Below are 18,099 nucleotides of genomic sequence, written 5' to 3'. Positions count from 1 at the left end.
CATTCCTCGCAGGGCCCAAACTCAGGTCCTTGTCCTAGAGCACACCTTCCGGCCGCCGAGGGCCCTCCCCAAATTGTGACCCCTGGGACAGAATGAAAAGCGCCAGCTTTGGCAGTGTGGGAGGTGGGGAGCAGGCACTGGAAATGCCAGGGCTGGGAGACCAGAGGACCCCCTAAAGAGAGCCCCCAGCACCTAAAGCCCTCGGCCCCGAGCTACCAGAAGCACCTCCTGCATGCCTGAAACAGCTCCTCGTCTTGTCAGCAAGTCCTAGCACTCCCCCTTAGCTCCGTTTGGCTTTTCAAAGCCTGCCTCCCTTCACAGGCTCCCCATGCTGCCTCCTCACTGCTTTCCTACTTGGACCGTCCCTCCGTGGGTAGCTGCAGCTCTGCCCATCTCTGCTCCCGCATTGGGTCGTGTGCCCCCTGCAGGCAGGCAGGCTCTTACCTTCCCATGGGTCCTCCACCCTGAGCAACGGTACCCAGGACCCAGTACCTCAGGGGGCTTCCTTTCTAATTGGGGAAGTCACATGTACGAGACACGCAACCCTGTTGAACAACATCAGTGCGCGCTGACCTTTCTCTGGCTCTTACTACATTTATGATGATTATCGCATTTGACCCCAACAGTGCCGGGAAGTGGGTGCAGTAATGCTGTAAAGGACTGTCACCGCCCCTACAACTGTCAGCCATCATTATTCTTATTTAACCATTGACTGTGATAGTTCAGTGATCTAGGTAGCCATCAGTGATGATAACAGGAACAATATCGTCATCTTCATCACTGTTGATGCGAGACAGCTCCAGGACTTGCTGCTTCCCCCCATCACTTAAAGAGGAGGAGGAGGCCTGGTTCTCACTCCGTTTTGGCAGGCCGTGGGGAGCAGTGCCAGGCCCTGCGCCGCCGGCTGTCCCCCCCATCCCTGCTCTGGGTCAGCAGTGAGTCTGCCCCGCCCTGACTCTTGTCACTCCATCACTGGAGCCATGCTGCTCCCGGGTTTCGCTTGTGAACGCGATTCTGGGAACCCAAGTGTTGGACTTTGCCTTTGGTTTGTTATGATCAGCCCAGCCTTCCGGCTTGTAGACGATTTTGTGGCACGTTCCCCATCCTTCCTGCTTTATGAACTCTCCATGTCATGAATAAAAATGCCCCACAGCCCAGGACCCAACAGATCCCCGAGGCGCTCCACTTTAGACCTCATTTTACATTGACCCTGGATCACGAAGAGAAGCTCTTCAGGTCTAGCCATCACTTAAGTTCCAGATGCACCCATCAGTCTGCCTGTTGGCCAACCCACGTCATCCCCTTGTTCGCAAGGCTGGGATTAATTTTTTGTAAATATCTCTCTGAAGCAAGTAGGCCATGCACAGTGTCACTATATCTAAAAAAAAAAACAAAAAAAAACTGTCTTGATTAATGGAGTCATGGCTTCAGGCTGTTGGTCATCATGTCCCCCTTCCTAGGTCACTCACCATTCCGTTGGGAGAATGGTCCAAAACTGTGAGGAAGTCAAGCCGAGCCACTCGAGATGCTGCAGGGGCGTCTTCCCGAGCTGTTTTACAGCTTCTCTTCAGCTAGTGCCCTTTTAAAAGGGGGCCGGCTTTTCTCTGGGCTCGCAGCAGCCCCCTGTCTCCCTTCGGTGTCACAGCCTTCGGGATCCGGGACAGTGGACCAAGGGTGTACGGCCTCCTCGAAGACCGCTCTCCTGCTTTCTCCCTGTTTCTCTTGGACTTCCTGCTCTGCTCTGCAGGGACCTCTTTGCTCTGTCCTTTCCAGAGCTCTCCCTTTTCTCAGCTCTTTCCCGCAGTCATCCCCTTTAGGATCCTCCTCTTTTCCTACAGAGAACTGACAGAAGGACCTTGCCACACGTCGACATTTCTCCTCCTCCCCTGCCCCCGCTCCCACCTTGTGTACGTGCCCTTCACATCCGCTTCCTTTTTCAACAGCGGGCTCCCTTTTCCTGGTCACTGTTGTTTCTCTCACCATCTTCAGAATTTTATTCGTAAGAGCCTTCTTGAGCTGATTTCTATCCTGAAAAGTACTCCCCCCAAATGCAGGCTCCAAGGCAGACTCCTCCTGGCTTTCCCTCTGCTTCTGTCATAAAATCTAAGATGCAGTAGCCCCCCTCTTGTCCCGCTCCCGTCATTTCTACCCCAGGGTCCCGTTTCTCCTTATTGGTGAAATTCAAGCCCAGAATAGGGATTGTCCTCGAGCAGTGAGATGACCCTGAAGCCGGAAGCATTGCTGTGCTTTGGGAGCTGCCTCGACACTTGAAGCCATCACTCTCATTCAGTGTCGGTCTGCTCCGGAAGTCTCGTCTGTTCCCTTCTCTCCGCTGCAGCAGGCCATTGTCTGTAACAAGCCTTAGCTGAATCTGGCGGTGAGGGCAGCGCTCCTTACCCATGGCGCCCCACTTCCATCTCTGAGGAGGTGGCCCGGGCGTGGCCCTGATAATTACTTGATGTTGTTTCCAGGGTGGATGCCCCACGGAAGACTGGCTGGCCTTTCTGCACTCTTTCCCTCCTTGTTCCTTATGTTGTAGCAGCACTTCATTCCAGTCAGCTCGGAGTTATTTCCCCAGGGACAGACATCGACTCTGCTTCCATTTCTGGACAGCTTCTCCTCTCCCCGCCCCCGCCCTCACCCTCACCCCATTGTTTTTGCTCCAGATTCACATTTGAGTCCTAGGCCTTGTTCTTCCAGGATACCCAGAAAGTCAAGTTTCCTTCCTGGTAGTGGGCTCTCTAATCATTCTGCTTATCAATACCATCTTTGTATAGGGATGCCCAAGGTGGAAGTTTGCTTGGTTGCTCCTTTTTTTAGAAGTTTTTTTCTTCTTTTAATTCTGGGAATTTCTACTGCTATTCTTCTCCCACGCTTTATGGTATCTTGCTTAGTGGATGGATTTGAGCAGTTTTCTCTCCATCTTCTCCTTTTCAACTTAAAGCTTTTAAAAAAAAAAATCAGATCTGCGAAATTCCCGGCAAAGACATTCTTACTAGTCCTTGTTAGGTACACTCCATAGCTTGGCCAGAAGCCCATTCATTATTCCTACAATTTTAAACCTGTTCAGATAAGAACCCTTCTATTAGGTGAAGAGCCATTTGGCAGGTCAGCCAAACTTGACAAAACTTCCCTGGGTTGTAGAGTCAATTTTGATTTTTTTTTTTAATACATAAGTGCAAGTGTTGAAGGATTTCAAGGAAATTGCTGCTGAGCCAGCTATGTCCTACAGTTAGGTGTGTGATGAAAGAGAAATGGGGTTCTCAGAGGAACGAGCAGCTAAGAAAACAGTGACGGCTGGGGGCAGAGGTTTGGGGGAGCACATTCCCCAAAGAGATGTGAGCCCCGAACCCCTGGTGGAGCTTAACGTCGGGGTCCTGCAGCCAGATCACCTCCGTGGTTAACTGTTTCTTCCATGTTTGCTTAGCAGGTTCAAGCAACACCTCCTCAGCCCATCAAAGTTCCACAGTTTATCCCTCCTCCCAGACTCACTCCTCGTCCCAACTTCCTTCCCCAGGTAAGTGGGCACAAGAGCTGCTCTCCTCAGGTCATGAGAAATCCTTCTGGGAAGGACAAGAAGAGCCCGAGGCAGTCTTGGGGCGGGGGGGGGGGGGGGGTGTCAGGGACTGGCAGATGGAAGATTAGAAAAATCTTGTCTGAAGCCCCTGACTGCTTGCAGAGCTCTGACTCTAGAGTTCCTCCCTGAGAGCAGCGGAGGGACAAAATGAAATCTGGATTTCCCTGTGTTCCTTAAGAATCCTGGCGCAGTGGATAGAACACCAGTCCTGAAGTCAGGAGGACCCAAGTTCAAATCTGGTCTCAGACACTTAACACTTCCTAGCTGGGTGACCCTGGGCAAGTCACTTAACCCCAGCCTCAGGGAAAAAAAAAAAAAAAAAGAATCCCGGCTCTGCACCGACAACATGGAGAGGCAGCCGTCAGTGTCAGGAGCAACGCCGAGCACCGCCCTCAGAAAGTGGGGAGCAGGATGCCCCTCGTCTGGAGGCCTGGCCACCACCAACCCCCCTGAGTGCCTCCCATGTGCCTGCTGGCAGGGGTGCAGTTGTTGCTGTCCAAAGGGTCTCTGACCTTAGCCCAGGTCACAGGAACTGGGGAGACCCCCAGGGCGTTCTTTCAGTTTGCAGACAGTGACCAGCTTCCTACTGAGGCCCCCTTGACCCTCTCGTAGGTTGACCTGCTGGGCGGGCAGAATGGGAATTCTTACTGAGGGCATGTCACCCAGTAGCAAAAGGGAATCCAGAGTCACGGTGGGGGGGCAGTGATAGCCGAGAGCCAGCGGTGTAGGGGGACTGGTTTCTGGCCTCTGTAAAGAAGCTAGATGGTGAACCTAGTGATCCAGGCTGACTTGGTAGACTGGTGATAGCAGACGTCATCTGCACCCAGAGAAAGAACTGTGGGGACTGAACACAGATCAAAGCCTTCAGCTTTGATTTTTATTTTTTTTCTTTCTCATGGTTTTTACTTTTAGTTTTGATTTCTTTCACAACACGATTAATATGGAATATATTTTCCGTGATCGTACATGTATAACTTAAATCAGATTGCTTGCTATCTTAGGGAAGAAAGAAAAAGTTTCAAATTTAAAAGCTTGTGAAAATGAGTTTTGAAAACTATCTTTTACATGTAATTGGGAAAAAATGATATTAAGTAGAAGGGGAAAAGTGACCAGCCATGGATAAAGAGAAGAGCCTTGGATGATGTAGATGCCAAGGAGTCCTGGGTTCAGGGCTGTGCCAGGGGCCTGGGGTAGCATCGAAGGTTCGGTAAAGGCCCATAGCCTGTCTGAAGGCACTGGGCTCAGAAAGCGTTCACATCCTGTGGTTCACACGACTTCATTTCATTTCCTAGCTCTTGCTTCTAGCTTCCAGGAAACGTTTTGAGTGAGGCGACGGGGCTGCCCTTTTCTTTATTCCCTTGCAGGTCCGGCCCAAGCCCGTGGCCCAGAACAACATCCCCATCGCACCGGCTCCCCCTCCGATGCTAGCAGCCCCCCAGCTCATCCAGAGGCCTGTGATGCTGACCAAATTCACCCCCACATCCCTGCCCACGTCCCAGAACTCCATCCACCCCGTGCGCGTCGTGAACGGGCAGACGGCGACCATCGCCAAGACGTTCCCCATGGCCCAGCTCACCAGCATTGTGATTGCCGCTCCCGGGGCCCGCCTGGCCGGGCCTCAGACTGTGCAGCTCAGCAAGCCGAGCCTCGAGAAACAGGTACCAGCCGCAGGAGCCCAACAGCAGGCTTCCTGTGGGCGAGCCCGGGGCCTCCACGGGCCCTCCAGGAAAGCCCCACAGGGTGCTTGGCACTGTCCTCCCTGCTCTGACTGTCAGGGTGCAGAACCCACCACACTCGTTTCAGGCACATCAGAAACAGGAGCTTCAGAGCCCCGCTCTGAGCAGCAAAAATAAAGCTCCACACTGAGTCTGGCAAAGGCTTTCCCCCCCTTAAGCACGTTCAGCCCTGTTGCTGAAGGCCGGCTTTCATTTGTACTTGCCTGTCTGTGGGCCCCCTCAGATCTCAAGGAAAGAGCTCTAGGGCAGAACCCCCCCCCCCAGAAGCAGGAGAGATTTTGGGCAGGAAGCTCTTGTTCCACCTCTCAGCAAAAACAAATGGGAGGGAGCTCTTCCCGGAAAGGCAGGACCATTTGGAAGAACTGTCACTATCTCCTAAAAGCAGCCCCCTCCCCCCAGTCCCCGAGCTCAGGAGCTCAGCGAGATGGCATCCCCTCTCCCGGGGCCTTTTGGAAATGTGCTGTCCCAGGGCCAGGCTTCTCACATGTGCTGCTGGGCCGAGGACCGGGGAGCCGCCAGGATCGCCTGCACCGGTTCTTAGCAGGGCCTGGGGAGGGCTGCCGGGAGTGGGCCGAACCTGTGGTCAGCGAGTTTCTTATCTGACAGAAGGGCACCCGGTCTGGCCCCCACACAGCCACGGGGTGGCAAAGAACGAGATCCCTGCGCCGTGCCCTCTGGGCAGAGCACCAGAAAATGTTGAGAAAGACGGCACTGTCCCTGCTGGCGTAGGCAGGGGCCGGGTCAGAGAAGGCTGAGGAGCAGACTCTGCCATAGGTGATGGGACCTTGGGTTAAAAAGGGGGTTCATCAGGTAAGAGGTAGAGAACAGGTGAGAAAACAGGGCAAGAGGGGGGCAGAAAGGAGTGCTGTTTGACTGGGGCAAGAAGGGGAATAGTAGGAAAAGGACTAGAAAGGAGATTGGATCAGCTTGTAGAGCCTTAGAGCCCTCAGAGGCTTTTGAAAGAAAAATAAGACCAGAGCAGAGACCCATGCTGCCATTCTTCTAGAACCTGAGACTTCATTTTCTGCTCCCAAAAAAGGACTCACAACATAGACAGGGCTTTGCAGAATATCTATAAAGTGATCAATTTATTCAACAGATGTTTGTTTTTTTGTTTTGTTAACCTTATCCCCTTTTCCTTCTGATGATTCCAAGAAACAATGATTTTTGTTTCTTCTGAAAAAGTTTTTCTTCTATTCCTTTCTTCCCTTCCTAAATCCTAATCTAATTCAATTTTTTGGGTCAACAATTGACCTCAGGGCCTTGTGTGAATTTGGCCACTTTGCCATTGGCAGAATGGGAACCCCAGCCCTTGCAATGCTGACCTCACAGGGTTATTGGGAGCAAGGCAAGGGGGGGTACCAACTCAGGTGGCCAACTCTGGAGTCTTAGCTGTTTGTGCGGCGGAAATACTCTCTACTCTGTTTTGGACATAAATCAGCTGGAGATAGATGTGTTAATTAAATCATTCTAAGCATCTCAGCTTAGACGGAAAAACCCAAAGGGACAAAGACCCAGCATGCTTTGGAAAATGTCTGTGACACAGCTCGTTCTGCTTAGAATTCATGACACTCTCAAACAGAAGACAATCCAAATTAGACAGGAGGACAAGATGTACGTGGTGATTTTGTTGGTCAAACAGGAGTAGTAACTTTGAGAGCATCCTGCAGAATCCTTTCCCTAGCGTCACTAAATTCCATTCTTTCTAAACTTTCTCCTTCTAACTTGGTCAGAGGTGAGCTCACGAGGTACTTCTGTCCCTTACTTTTGGTGAGATCATTATTCTTAGCCCCTTTGAGGGAATTTTCTTTCTGGGGGCTGGTCAGACTTCTCTTTTTAGAGATTGGTCCTGCCTCTGATAGAATAATAAAAAGGCTGAAGGGAAAGGCCTTGTTTTGGAGTTACTTGTTAAAGATTGTTGAGATTTCTCAATCAGATCAGACTTGGGACAGAGACATTAGGAAAATAAAATTTCTTAATACTAGGAACAAGATATTGGATAGAGAGGACATACTGGGACCCTCCATGGACTTTCAGACAGGATTGAGAGTTAAATTTTGAAGGGTTTTTTTTTGGTTTGTAAAGAAAATAACCTAAAAAAATAGGTTACTCTTTTCCATTCTCTTTGGGTGGGGAAACTTCTTTCAAGCCTCAGTTTTTTAGGCCGGCCTACCTCTTGGTTTAGTAGGGTTATTCCTAGAAAAACCTGTCTGGCAACAGAATCCATGCTCAGAATGCTCTGCTACCTAATGCAGCTTGGAGTGGAATCTGACCTCAGGGCCTTGTGTGCGTGGCCACTTTTCCCTCTGCAGAATGGGAATCCCAGCCTTTGCAAGGCTGACCTCACAGGGTTGTTGGGAGGAAGGCCGTCTCTGGAGACTTAGCTGTTGCTTAGGATGGGGGTAATGTTAACAGTCCATAGCGCCCCACCCTCCTGCCTCCTTTGATTCCCAGAGCCGAGTTGTGGCTGTTGAACATGCCCCAGCTGGCCAAAGAAGCAATGCTGGCCGTGGGCACCTGGGATTGGGGCTCCCCGCTGCCCAGTGGGAGCTACAGGCCCTCCCTCTGGGGCTTAACCGGGCATGAGGAGCCCGTTGGTGTGGGATCCGGAGGCTTGCCTTGTCACCTTCACGCTTGAGAAGGTTGGACCAGGGAGTTGCTAAAGATTCCTTTTAGCCCTGAGGCCATGTCCCTGCCCTCAAGGAGTTTATGTCCCACTAGAATGTGCCCTTTATAAACTGGGGAGGGCCGGAGGGAGATTGGAGAATGGGCCAGAAGAGCTCTGGTGGAGTTGGGTCAGTCAACAGGTGTTCCTTCAGAGCTTCCCACCACCAGTTCCTGCCCTCTAAGAGCCCCCATTGTGGAAGTGGAGGCGGGGAGAAGACGGGCCAGCATCTAGGAAAGTGATCCCAGAGAGAAGGCCCTAGCAGGTAGGAGGCCCAGGGAGGGAGGGGAGCCATGAGGCAGGCCAGGTATCCCCGCCAGGAGAGCCTGTGGTCAAGGAGCAACAACAAGTACCTGGGAGCTGGATCTTAATAATCTGTAAGGATTCCCCAGTGGGGAAGAATCCTACGTGCCAGAGGAGTATAGGTTTGGTCCTGCAGGTAACCACTGGAGCTCTTGGAGGGATAGAGGGGAAGGAGGCTCGCCCTTTAAGGAAGTCCCTGTGGCAGCCATGTCAAGGACAGATCGGACAGGGGAGGGCCGAGAGGCTGGGAGGCTGGACAGGAGGGTCTTGCTGTAGTCCAGGTGAGAAGTGCCGAGAAGGGTTTAGGGGGTTGGCTGTAGAAATGAATGCATTAGCCCAGAGATGAGATGTGTGGGGAAGCACGTGGGAAGCCTAGGAGGACCGAGAACAAGCTCTGCTTTGGACACAGGGTTTGAAAGGATGGGGGATGTTGCTCGTGAGAGGCCCTGACATCTCAGGCCTGGAGCTCAGGAAGGACTCGGGCCGCACAGATAGAGGGATCTGTTTGGACATGCTGAGGGAACCCAGGGTGGACAGCCTGGCGGATGAGAAGAGGACCCGGCAGATGGAAGGGAGAAAACCCTGATTTTCATTATTGGAAGTCTTTGAAGACCAAATAATAGAATGTTCAATGACTGGGAAAAAATGGTTGGAGAGTCCAGCTGTCATTGTATGTCAGTCCTTAAAATCATCGCGGCGACACATATCACTTACTTACCTTATTACAACCCAGTTAGTACCTCATTTAGAGCTGCCCACAAGCTGGGGGGGTGCTGCACCCACACTTAGGAGGGGTGACTTGGGTGACAATCCAGCAAAGGAGCCTGAGCCCCAACAGCCTCATGGGAGAGTGTGGACCCGAGAAGCACCAGGAAAGAATGTCTCAGCAGGGCAAGGATGGCAAGGTCAGGAAGGATGAAGACGGAGGATGCCATTCATGCCAGTGTAGCCCTGGTAACTTGGGGAGCCCAGCTGCCTGGCAAGGTCAGGGGCCAGACTTCAGAGGGTTTAGGAAGGAGTGAGCAAAGGGGGTTTTCCCTAGGACTGTGGGAGAGAGCACTTAGGGTTAGTGTCTCAGCCGGGATTCAGAGTCCCCCCAGGGAGAACCCAGTGAGTGTGTGCTGGCCTTGAGGACTGAGTCTTGGCAGGGGGGTCACCAGGTAGCCAAGCCTCACCCCCAGCAAGGGCTGATATGTCTGGAGCCCCTAGGGCTCCCCCTGCGGCCAAACCTTCCATCCTTCAAGCGCCATATCCTCCAGGTCCTCTGACCCTCGTAGGGATGGCAGGCTCCAGCTTGTGCGTATACCTTGCCTCTGACCCAGAGAAAGGATTTTGCCATTAGTGCCCAGCAGCTCCCACGGTTGGCAGCAGAGCCCAGCTGTTCTGCCAGTCCAAGAGAAAGGTTCAAAGGAGTTAGGGAGCATGGGGAGTGAGCTTAAGGGGCATAGGAAGAGCCATCCTGGTGGTCTCCAGCTGCCTCCCAAACAAAGCCAGAGTCCCAGCCCAGTGGCTCTGAGGCGGGCCCAGGGATTCCTTCTCTCCATTCCAGCTTTATATTGTCCCCCAAGTTATTCTAGCGCTTAGCAGCCATTAAAAAAGAAACAGACTCACTGAGTCCAGAATCCAATAATATCATTGATCAGGTATAGGTTAACTCCTTTGTGAAAATACCCAACATAGCTAGGAGGAAAATAGCCCAAGTTGTTGCACAGTCTACCTTCCGGAGGCCCCTTTCTCTAGTTTTCAGGCCTTCCTCTAAAACTAAGACTTTGCAAAAGAATTCTCAAACAAGCTTGGCCCTCCTTGAAAAGATTCCTTCAAGGGGCTTTGGTAATAGACGTATGAATGGAGGTATTTTCATACCGTCAGCAAAGCAGATCCCACCCCACTCTGCCCCTTCCTGGATGGTTCTTCACTAGCAGTTTGACCAAGGACACCTCTCAAGCATCCCCAAGGTGTGCAGCTCTCGTCAGAAACGTCATCAGGGATCTCTGAGTGCATAAATGTACTTATTTCCTCCAGTTTCTGTGATTGGAAAAACAAATCAGCTTAAGAGTCACCTCTCCTTAGCTAGACCGATCATCTTCACGCACAGACACAAAGCTTGTCCAGCTTGGGAAAACCTGCCAAGACTTCTGCTCGTCCAGCCCCCAGTGGAACCCCCGGTCAGCTCTGTGCCGTGAACCAGAACCGATATGAAAAGATGGCGACGCGGTAAAGGAAAACTGTGTCAAAAGATGTAGGGATTCTCATCAAGACCCCGTCTCCAAAGGACACGCGGGCAAAAACCTCTTGTTATTCCCTCATTTGTTCCAGGGAAATTTTTCTCTTTTAGTTGGGAGGATAGAGGGGAAAAGAGAGACGAGGTAGGAGTAGTGATGTCCCAAAGGAGGCCAGTGATGTTTAAATGCACAGAAAAGAATAAAAGGACGTTCAGAAAAAAGCACAGAGAAACAGAATGGTTTTGAAAGTAATAGAAGGAATTTATTGTTTGAAATGGAGAGTCATAGTTTCATTTTTGGACCTTTTGTGTTCCGCTTTGTGTGGTGATTGACGTCCTTTTGCTTGAAGAGGACCAGAATGACTGCTCTATCAGGGTCCATCTAGATCGTTGCTGCCATGGCTCGTTGGAGCAGTATGAGCTCCAAAGGTTCCACCACAGCTTGCGCACAAACATTTGCAAAGGCTTATTTTTTGGAAAGAGTGTTAAGTTCAAGATAAAAAAAGAATATTAAAAAGAAAGAAAGTCGGGGAAAAAAATCCTCATCCTGTAGCCACCCTGAAGATGTCAGCCAAGTGGAGACCTTTCCGCCATCACAGTCCTAGAAGCTATCAACTGCTGCTTCTCGTTAGGAATAAATAAATAGATAATCTCTACATACAACAATCCATTTATTTAAGTGATGGTTGTCCTTGTTCAGTAAGGAATGGAATGGAAATCCTTGAAGGAGGAAAAAGTCATAAGTTGCATTTATGTTTACAGTTTTGCTAACACGTCTTTAAACACTTTGGGGGGTTATGGAGTCCACCAATTAAATATATTAAGAAGAGAGGTGTTAAAAACCGCACTGGTCCCTCACCCTGGTGGCTGGAAGCCGCCTCTGTGTGAGGACCCTTGCTAGCTGGGCTGTAGTCACTGTTGTGCAGATGAGCCCGATGGAAGGCAGAGATGATGCATCCACACGCCCAGGGAGCATCTCCCCTGCCTGCCGTGGGCAAGACCGCCTTTCTCCCGGTAATTAATTCTCTTCTCCGGGATGGGATCTAGTTGTGTTTAAATACCCAAGCAACTGAGCTGCTGAGATCAGGGAGGAGCCTCTCCCCAGGACTGCCATGAAATGTGCCCTGCCTTCCCCCAGAATTCCCCTTGAGGCAGCCTTTAAGTAACTAAAATGCTTTCTTATGGTCCCCCTTCCTTTAGACATTTGGGTCCTCAGCCGGGCTCTGGACGGAACATTTGTCTTTCTGGTAACTCAGTTCTGGGGCTCTGGTCGCGGCTTGGGTTGCCTTTCTCTGACTGCCGCCATCTTCTCCTGCAAGCGTTTGCATCTCCTCCTGGGCCCCTCGCCCTTGCCTCGGGTGTGGACTTGACCAGTTGACTTCTCTTCTGGCCCAGGCTCTCTCGGCCATTGCTCCATTCACCTGGTTCCTGCCTAGCAAATGATTGTTGTTGTTTTGACCCCTAAGAGTGCTCTTTTTGAGCATTTCTAGATGATCTGAAGATTTTTTGCCCCCCCCCCCCCCACCTAGCACCTGGTTTATAGTACACTCCACGGTCAACGTCCTTCAGCTCTCCCCAAGACCACTGTGCGGGGAAAGGCAGATAGGTCATGGGCTTGGAGTGGGAACGTTAGCCGAGTGCCATGGTTGGTGGAGGTCCTTTTGCACCTGGTGCTCAGGTAGATCTCACAGCACCTGCGGACAGCTGGACCTTTGAAGTGGATCGTGCCGGCCCCTGCTGGGGAAATGCCCCTGAGCTCCAGAGATCAGCGAGGGCGGCCTCCTGGACCGCCCTCAGTTACACAAGGACCTCACTGCTCATGTTGACCATTCAGACTGCTGCAGGGCTGCATATTTTGCTGATTGTGCAACATAATTTACCTGGAAATTTGCTTTTTATTTATTTATTTATTTTGCTAAAGAAGAATCCATAATAATGATTCTTTGGCTAACATGCTGCCCATTTGGGTGGACTCGTGTTCCTGTTGTTGTTGCTGTGGGTGGCAGCAAGAATGCTGGGCTTGTTCCTTTTCAAGAAGAAAAGAGATGCTAAAGTGGGTGTTTGGTTTTCTCTCTCAGACCATCAAGTCGCACACGGAGACGGAAGAGAAGCAGGCAGAAAGTCGAACCATCACTCCACCTGCCGCCCCTAAGCCAAAACGGGAAGAAAACCCGCAGGTATCTGTCGGGCCGGGCCCTCCCTGCCACCTCTTTTGCCTCCTTCCTCTTGCCAGGCGCCCCCAGAGCAAGCCCCTCAGGCCTTCTCCCTCTGAGCCTCTGAGAGTCCTCTGGGGAGTCCCCCCACGTGGGAGCCCTTGTGGGCATCAGCCCCTCGTGCCGGCTCCTCACGAGGAGCCCGGGCTGCCCACGGCGACCCTGACGTTCATGTCTTTCTTTCCTTGGCACAGAAACTTGCCTTCATGGTCTCTCTGGGGCTGGTGACGCACGACCATCTTGAAGGTAAGCGAGGGCAGCGTGGCTCTGGGGGTGTGAGCCTCTGCTTCTGAAGCTTTCCCCCGCCCAGCTCTGAGCCATACACCCCGGGACCCGGCCCGCACGCAGAAGCCCTTTGGTCGTTTCTGGCCGGGGAGTTCCTCTCCATTCTTGACCGGGAGTCCCGGTCTTGACTTTGGGAGCGCCCCCTCCTCTGGCCCGTGTTCCTTCCTGGCTGCTCCTTGGTCGGGGTGGGGGAGCTCGCTCTGCTGCCGGGCCGCGGTGAACGAGCCTTACTGGGCTCGCAGGAGGCTCCCAGCCGCCCCGGCCCTTGGAAAGCGGAGGCCGCCACAAGTGCTCAGCTCCGTCGGAATGGGATGCTCTCCAAGCTGTCTTCTCCTGACCTGCCTCTCTTTCTCCCTAGAAATCCAGAGCAAAAGGCAAGAAAGGAAAAGGAGGACAACGGCCAACCCCGTGTACAGCGGAGCCGTGTTTGAGCCTGAGGTATCGCCGGCAGGGTTTGGGCTCAGGGTCAGGGGTCACATCCTCACGGAGCAGGCCCCTCGGCCCCCGACCTGGCCGGGGCCGTGCCCTCTGGTTGTTTTCCCTCCTGCGCCCAGGGCATGGGCATGAGTCAGGGTGCGAGGCAGGTTCTGTTCAGAGATGTTGGAGCCCCTCTAGGACTGGGGGGGGGGCTCAGCAGGGACCAGCAGGGGAGATGTTCTCAGTTACGGGGAAGCCCCAGGTTCCCGATCTTCAGCTGCTCACCGCGTGGGCGATGGCCGTAACTGGCAACTCGGCTAAGTTTCCTTTCTGTGTTCCCAAGCGTAAGAAGAGCGCGGTCACGTACCTGAACAGCACAATGCATCCTGGGACCCGGAAGAGAGGTGAGTGTCTTTGGGGAGCCCTCCCTCGCTACTGCTCTGCTGTCTGTCTGTGCCCTGCACCCTCCCCCTCCAGAAGACAGGCCTTGGTTCCTTGAGAGTAGGAAGATCAGGGCATTTCTCACAAAGGCGTGAAGAGGGACTTGAGCAGGGCTTTAGCGGAGCGGGAGCGGGGGGCTCAGTGTCGCCTTTCTGCCCCTTGACACAGTGTGCCAAGCGCTGTGTGAAAGCGGGCACTCGCGGGCAGAGCCTCCGGCTGCTGAGGGGCTCTGCACCCTGGGCCCTGCTGCCATCAGGAGGGTGCTTCAGACTTTGTAGGAAGAGCAAGGGGGTCATCTGGAACCCCCCATGGTGCCAGAAAAGGTTATCCAGTGCTCTCCAGCAGTCAGAAGACCCCCACGCTCCTAATTCTCTGATCCCAGACTGCTTTCTGAGGCAGAACTCTCCTGAAGAGAGAGGAGTGGGCTCTCTGCGTTGGCCTGAGGGACATCCGGAGACGTCCCAGGGTCCCTTTCTCCGTATCCTGAATCTTAGTGCGGGGAGTGCGGGGAGGTCGGGGAGCTGGGCCAGTGCCCGCTCCGCCAGTATTCACAGACACAAGCTGCTGGGCCCGAGAGCTCATCTGCTGTGTCCCTGTGTCCTCAGGCCGGGACCGCCAAAGCCAGAGGAGCCTGCACGGAAGGCCGGCAGGCTCTGATAGCAAAAAACCAACCACCAGGAAATAAAAACTTCGAGGGCTGGAACATGAGAGTGCAAGGCCAGGAAGGAAGAGCTGATGGGATTAGGGGAAGGAAGGGAGTGTGAGCCAGGGGAGGAAAGGAGGGGCTACTCAGCTGTGCCCCCTAGATTGGGCCGTAGCATCCCCTGGACTAGAATCCTGCAAGAGAAGTCAGCTCGTGAGATGTGGGAAACTCAGGGTCCAAAACTCCCCTAGCAAAAAAAGGAGAGCTGGCAAAAACAAACAAACAAAAAAACCAAGGGGCTGAAGAGGGAACTCATCAGGAAACAAGTATTTTTTTTAAAAATGACAAGGTGCAGGGTCAGGTAACAAAGGAGTGCGGCAGGGTCCAGGAGGAAGAGGGCCAGGGAGGACAAGGGAGATGAACCTCCCAGCTGCTCTTCCAGCCAGAGAGACATGAGAGAGGCAGAGGGAGCAGCAGAGCCGTGGGAGACACGAAGGGTGAGGGAGCCTGGCCGCCCCGGCGTGTCCCTGTCCCCCGTCCAAGCCTGCTCGATAAAACTCTAAGTGTGGCTCGGGGTCTCTGAAACATCACGGAGAGCTGGGGCGGAGCTACAGGGCCTGGGAAAGGCGGGAAACCAGTGAGTGAGTCTGGCTCTGTAATTCTAGAACATCAAATCAAAGGGAGAGAGGGCTAGTGATCCCAAAGAGCCATCACGACTGGCTCAGGGGCGAGCTTTTCCCCTTTTACCACCTCTGGCTTGTGAGCCCCTGAGCCCTTCATTGAACCTCTCAGCCCAGGGCCATTCTCTGAGACCCTCGGGGAGGCCCCTGTAGTGCTGAAGCCGCTGGTCCAGTCCCTTCCTTCTGTTCCTTGACAGGACCGGGGAGGTGCTGGGCCTGAGCTGGGACCCAGCTTTTAGCCAGGCAGTCAAAGCTCTCAGGCTGTCCTGGAGGGCAGGGGGAGGGAGTACTTTGAGGGGAGCATGGTTGGCTGGTTTTCAAACTGGTTGAATGGTTAGACCTGAAGAGTCGTCATTAATGGTGCGATTTCAGCCCGGAAGAGGTCTCCTGTGGGGAGCTGTGCCTGGTCCTGTCTGGGCTTTTGTCAGAGACATCAGATTTGTAAACGGCGTGAGCCTGGGTGTGAGGAGAAGCACGGGAGATGGTGGAGAGAGCCGGAAACTGTGTGCTTAGATTCAGAGAGCAGCCCAGCAAGAGCGAGCTGGAGGAGTCGGGGCAGAGGGACACGGACGGGTCGCTGTCTTTCTAACAGACAGGCCGGCCTTTGGTGCCCTGCTTGTGGGCACCTGTGTCCGGCCCCTGGGCCTCCTCTCCTTCTACCTCTGCTCCCCGGCTCCTGAGGGAAAGGGAGGTTCTTCCACATGGCGGGGTCCAGGTGGGGCTGTCAGACCCAGAGCCGCCGGGGAACCTCTGCCGCTGGAGGCCCTATTGCAGAGGCTGCTCCAGTCAGACCCTGCTGATCAAGGTGTCCCTTGGGGGGCTCACGGTTCCAGTACTCTGTGTGAATTATAGGAAGGGCTGGAAGGTTCACACTTGGCAGTCCCCGCTGAAACGGGGCATGGGAGAAAAACTCACTGGTCGCCAAAAACGTCATTTTAGCAGTTAGCTGCTACTGTACAACAGACCTTTCCCTGGGTCTGCTAATGAGCGGAGGGGGATTCACGCCACTCGGCTTCTGCCCATGCTTGGGTGCAGGAAGGACAGTGGGCAGCCAGCCCTAAGACTGAGGGTATGCACGGACCCCCGCTCCACCAGGGGAGAACAGACATTCTTGCTCTGGATCCTCAGCTTGGAGCCCCGACTGGGTTGTGCCCCGCTTTCCTCCCTTGAGTTCAGAGGCCCCAGGAGTCCAGGGCCTCGTTCTAAGCCGCCCGGCCCCGGTCCAGTCACACAGTGCAGGACCTCCCCTCGCTCTCGGGGGCGCTGAGCGTCCCGGGCGCCCGCTGCTGAGGGTCACCTCGGTGTTTCTAATGACATGTAAATCTCAGCTTCTCTTCCTCCCTTTGTGACCGTTGTACTAACTCCTGTCTGCTCCCTCACTTCCTTTTCCATGCTAGCCAATGAGGATCACTGGCCAAAGGTATGTAAGATCATCTTCCCCTCTCTCCCCTTCCCTCCTCCCCTTTTGTTCCCTTCTCTCGGCATGTAGGTCGTCCTCCAAAATACAATGCGGTGCTGGGCTTTGGAGCCCTGACCCCAGCATCCCCCCTATCCAGTCATCCCGACTCCCCGAAAATGAAAAGACCGAGACCACATTCACTTTCCCTGCACCTGTCCAGCCTGTGTCCCTGCCCAGCCCCACCTCCACAGACGTAAGTAATCTTCGCTTTCTCTCTGAGAGCTTCCCCTCGGGGCGGCCGCTCTCGGGCCGGCCCTCCCTCGGCTCGCTCGCTGTCGTCCCCATCTGACCCCCCACGTGAGTCCTGCGGCCTCCCTCGTCCCGGGAGCCGAGCTTTTCCTCTGCAGCCACGGCACCGGCCGGCCCTCGGCCTCTCCCGGGGAAGCCAGACTTGGGGTGCCCGAACTTGGCTGCTTAAAAATGATGCCCAACTAGGCAGCCAGTTCAGATCATAGAAGGGTTTCCCTGCTCATCTAGTGTCAGCCTCTCGTTCTCCAGAAGTTCTGGTCCCATTTCACGTGGCTGAAGGCAGCCCCTTTGGGGCGGGGAGGGTCAGACACGGGTCTCTAGGGAAACCCTGGTACCCCACGTCATACCCACGACACCACAAACTGACACGCCCGCTGCTGGATCCCACCCAGACCGGCCTTGGGCAGAATGGCCCCTGGAGTTGGCCCTCCTCGGAGAAGCTGGGCTTGGGGGGTGGGGTCCGACAATCCCAGAGGTCAGGAAACGAGGGATAGGTCGCGAATGCCAAGGCTGAGCTCTGCCACCTCCTCAGAGGGCACAGGCCGCAGCAAGAGCCTCCAGGCTAGAAGGCCGAGTGCAGTCTGCAAGCCCCAAGGCCCCGGGCATGGAGCAGCCCATTGGGAACCCCTCTGTGGACAAGCACTTAGAGAGTGCCCAGCCCAACCCAGATGATCCCACGGCCAGAGGGGCTCACAAGCTCCTGGTGGGAGCCGCAGCCAGGGGGCAGGTCCCTAGGGAGAAGCTCACACACTGTCTGCTCACGAGCCTTTGGGGGGCACTGAACCCAAAAGGCCTTCCAGGAACATCACAGACCAAAGCTTTTGTCTGGAATCCCCAGTCCTGCTGCTCTGAGCCCCCTCCCCACCACACCATGGGATGGACTTTTTTCAAAAATATATTGGCTCCTACTTTACACTTCCCCCCTATGGGGGCAGAGACGGAGCTTGGGCCCTCTGCTGGCAGGGGACACGGAGACCGGGCACTGCCCAGGGAACGGTAACCGGCTGGATCCAGCCAGTCACTCGTGCTCGGGCATGCCCTGTGCCCCCCCAGGGAGCCTGGGCAGCGATGGGTGTGTGCCGTGTGTGTGTGTGTGTGTGTGTGTGTGTGTGTGTGTGTGTGTGCCGTGTGTGTGCGTGTACACTGCGTGCATGTGTGGGCTGTGTGTACATGTGTATGTGTTGTACTGAGTGCATGTTCTCTCTGTGTG

The 18,099-nt window shown here is 54.0% G+C and overlaps 1 protein-coding gene across 1 annotated transcript in view; it reads left to right on the top strand.

Moving 5' to 3' along the window:
- Positions 1-18,099, top strand: part of PHF21A (PHD finger protein 21A) — a 194,066-nt gene that overhangs the window by 165,249 nt on the left and 10,718 nt on the right. Inside the window, 8 exon segments of the mRNA XM_074274334.1 lie at positions 3,428-3,517; positions 4,942-5,235; positions 12,581-12,679; positions 12,910-12,961; positions 13,359-13,438; positions 13,761-13,821; positions 16,671-16,745; positions 16,748-16,833. Coding sequence (XP_074130435.1) covers positions 3,428-3,517; positions 4,942-5,235; positions 12,581-12,679; positions 12,910-12,961; positions 13,359-13,438; positions 13,761-13,821; positions 16,671-16,745; positions 16,748-16,833 — 837 coding nt within the window.

The sequence above is a fragment of the Sminthopsis crassicaudata genome, chromosome 6 (genome assembly GCF_048593235.1).
Source record: "Sminthopsis crassicaudata isolate SCR6 chromosome 6, ASM4859323v1, whole genome shotgun sequence".
In the NCBI taxonomy this organism is placed as follows: domain Eukaryota; kingdom Metazoa; phylum Chordata; class Mammalia; order Dasyuromorphia; family Dasyuridae; genus Sminthopsis; species Sminthopsis crassicaudata.
Note: the sequence above shows the minus strand (reverse complement) of the source record. Positions and strands in the feature narration are given on the sequence as shown.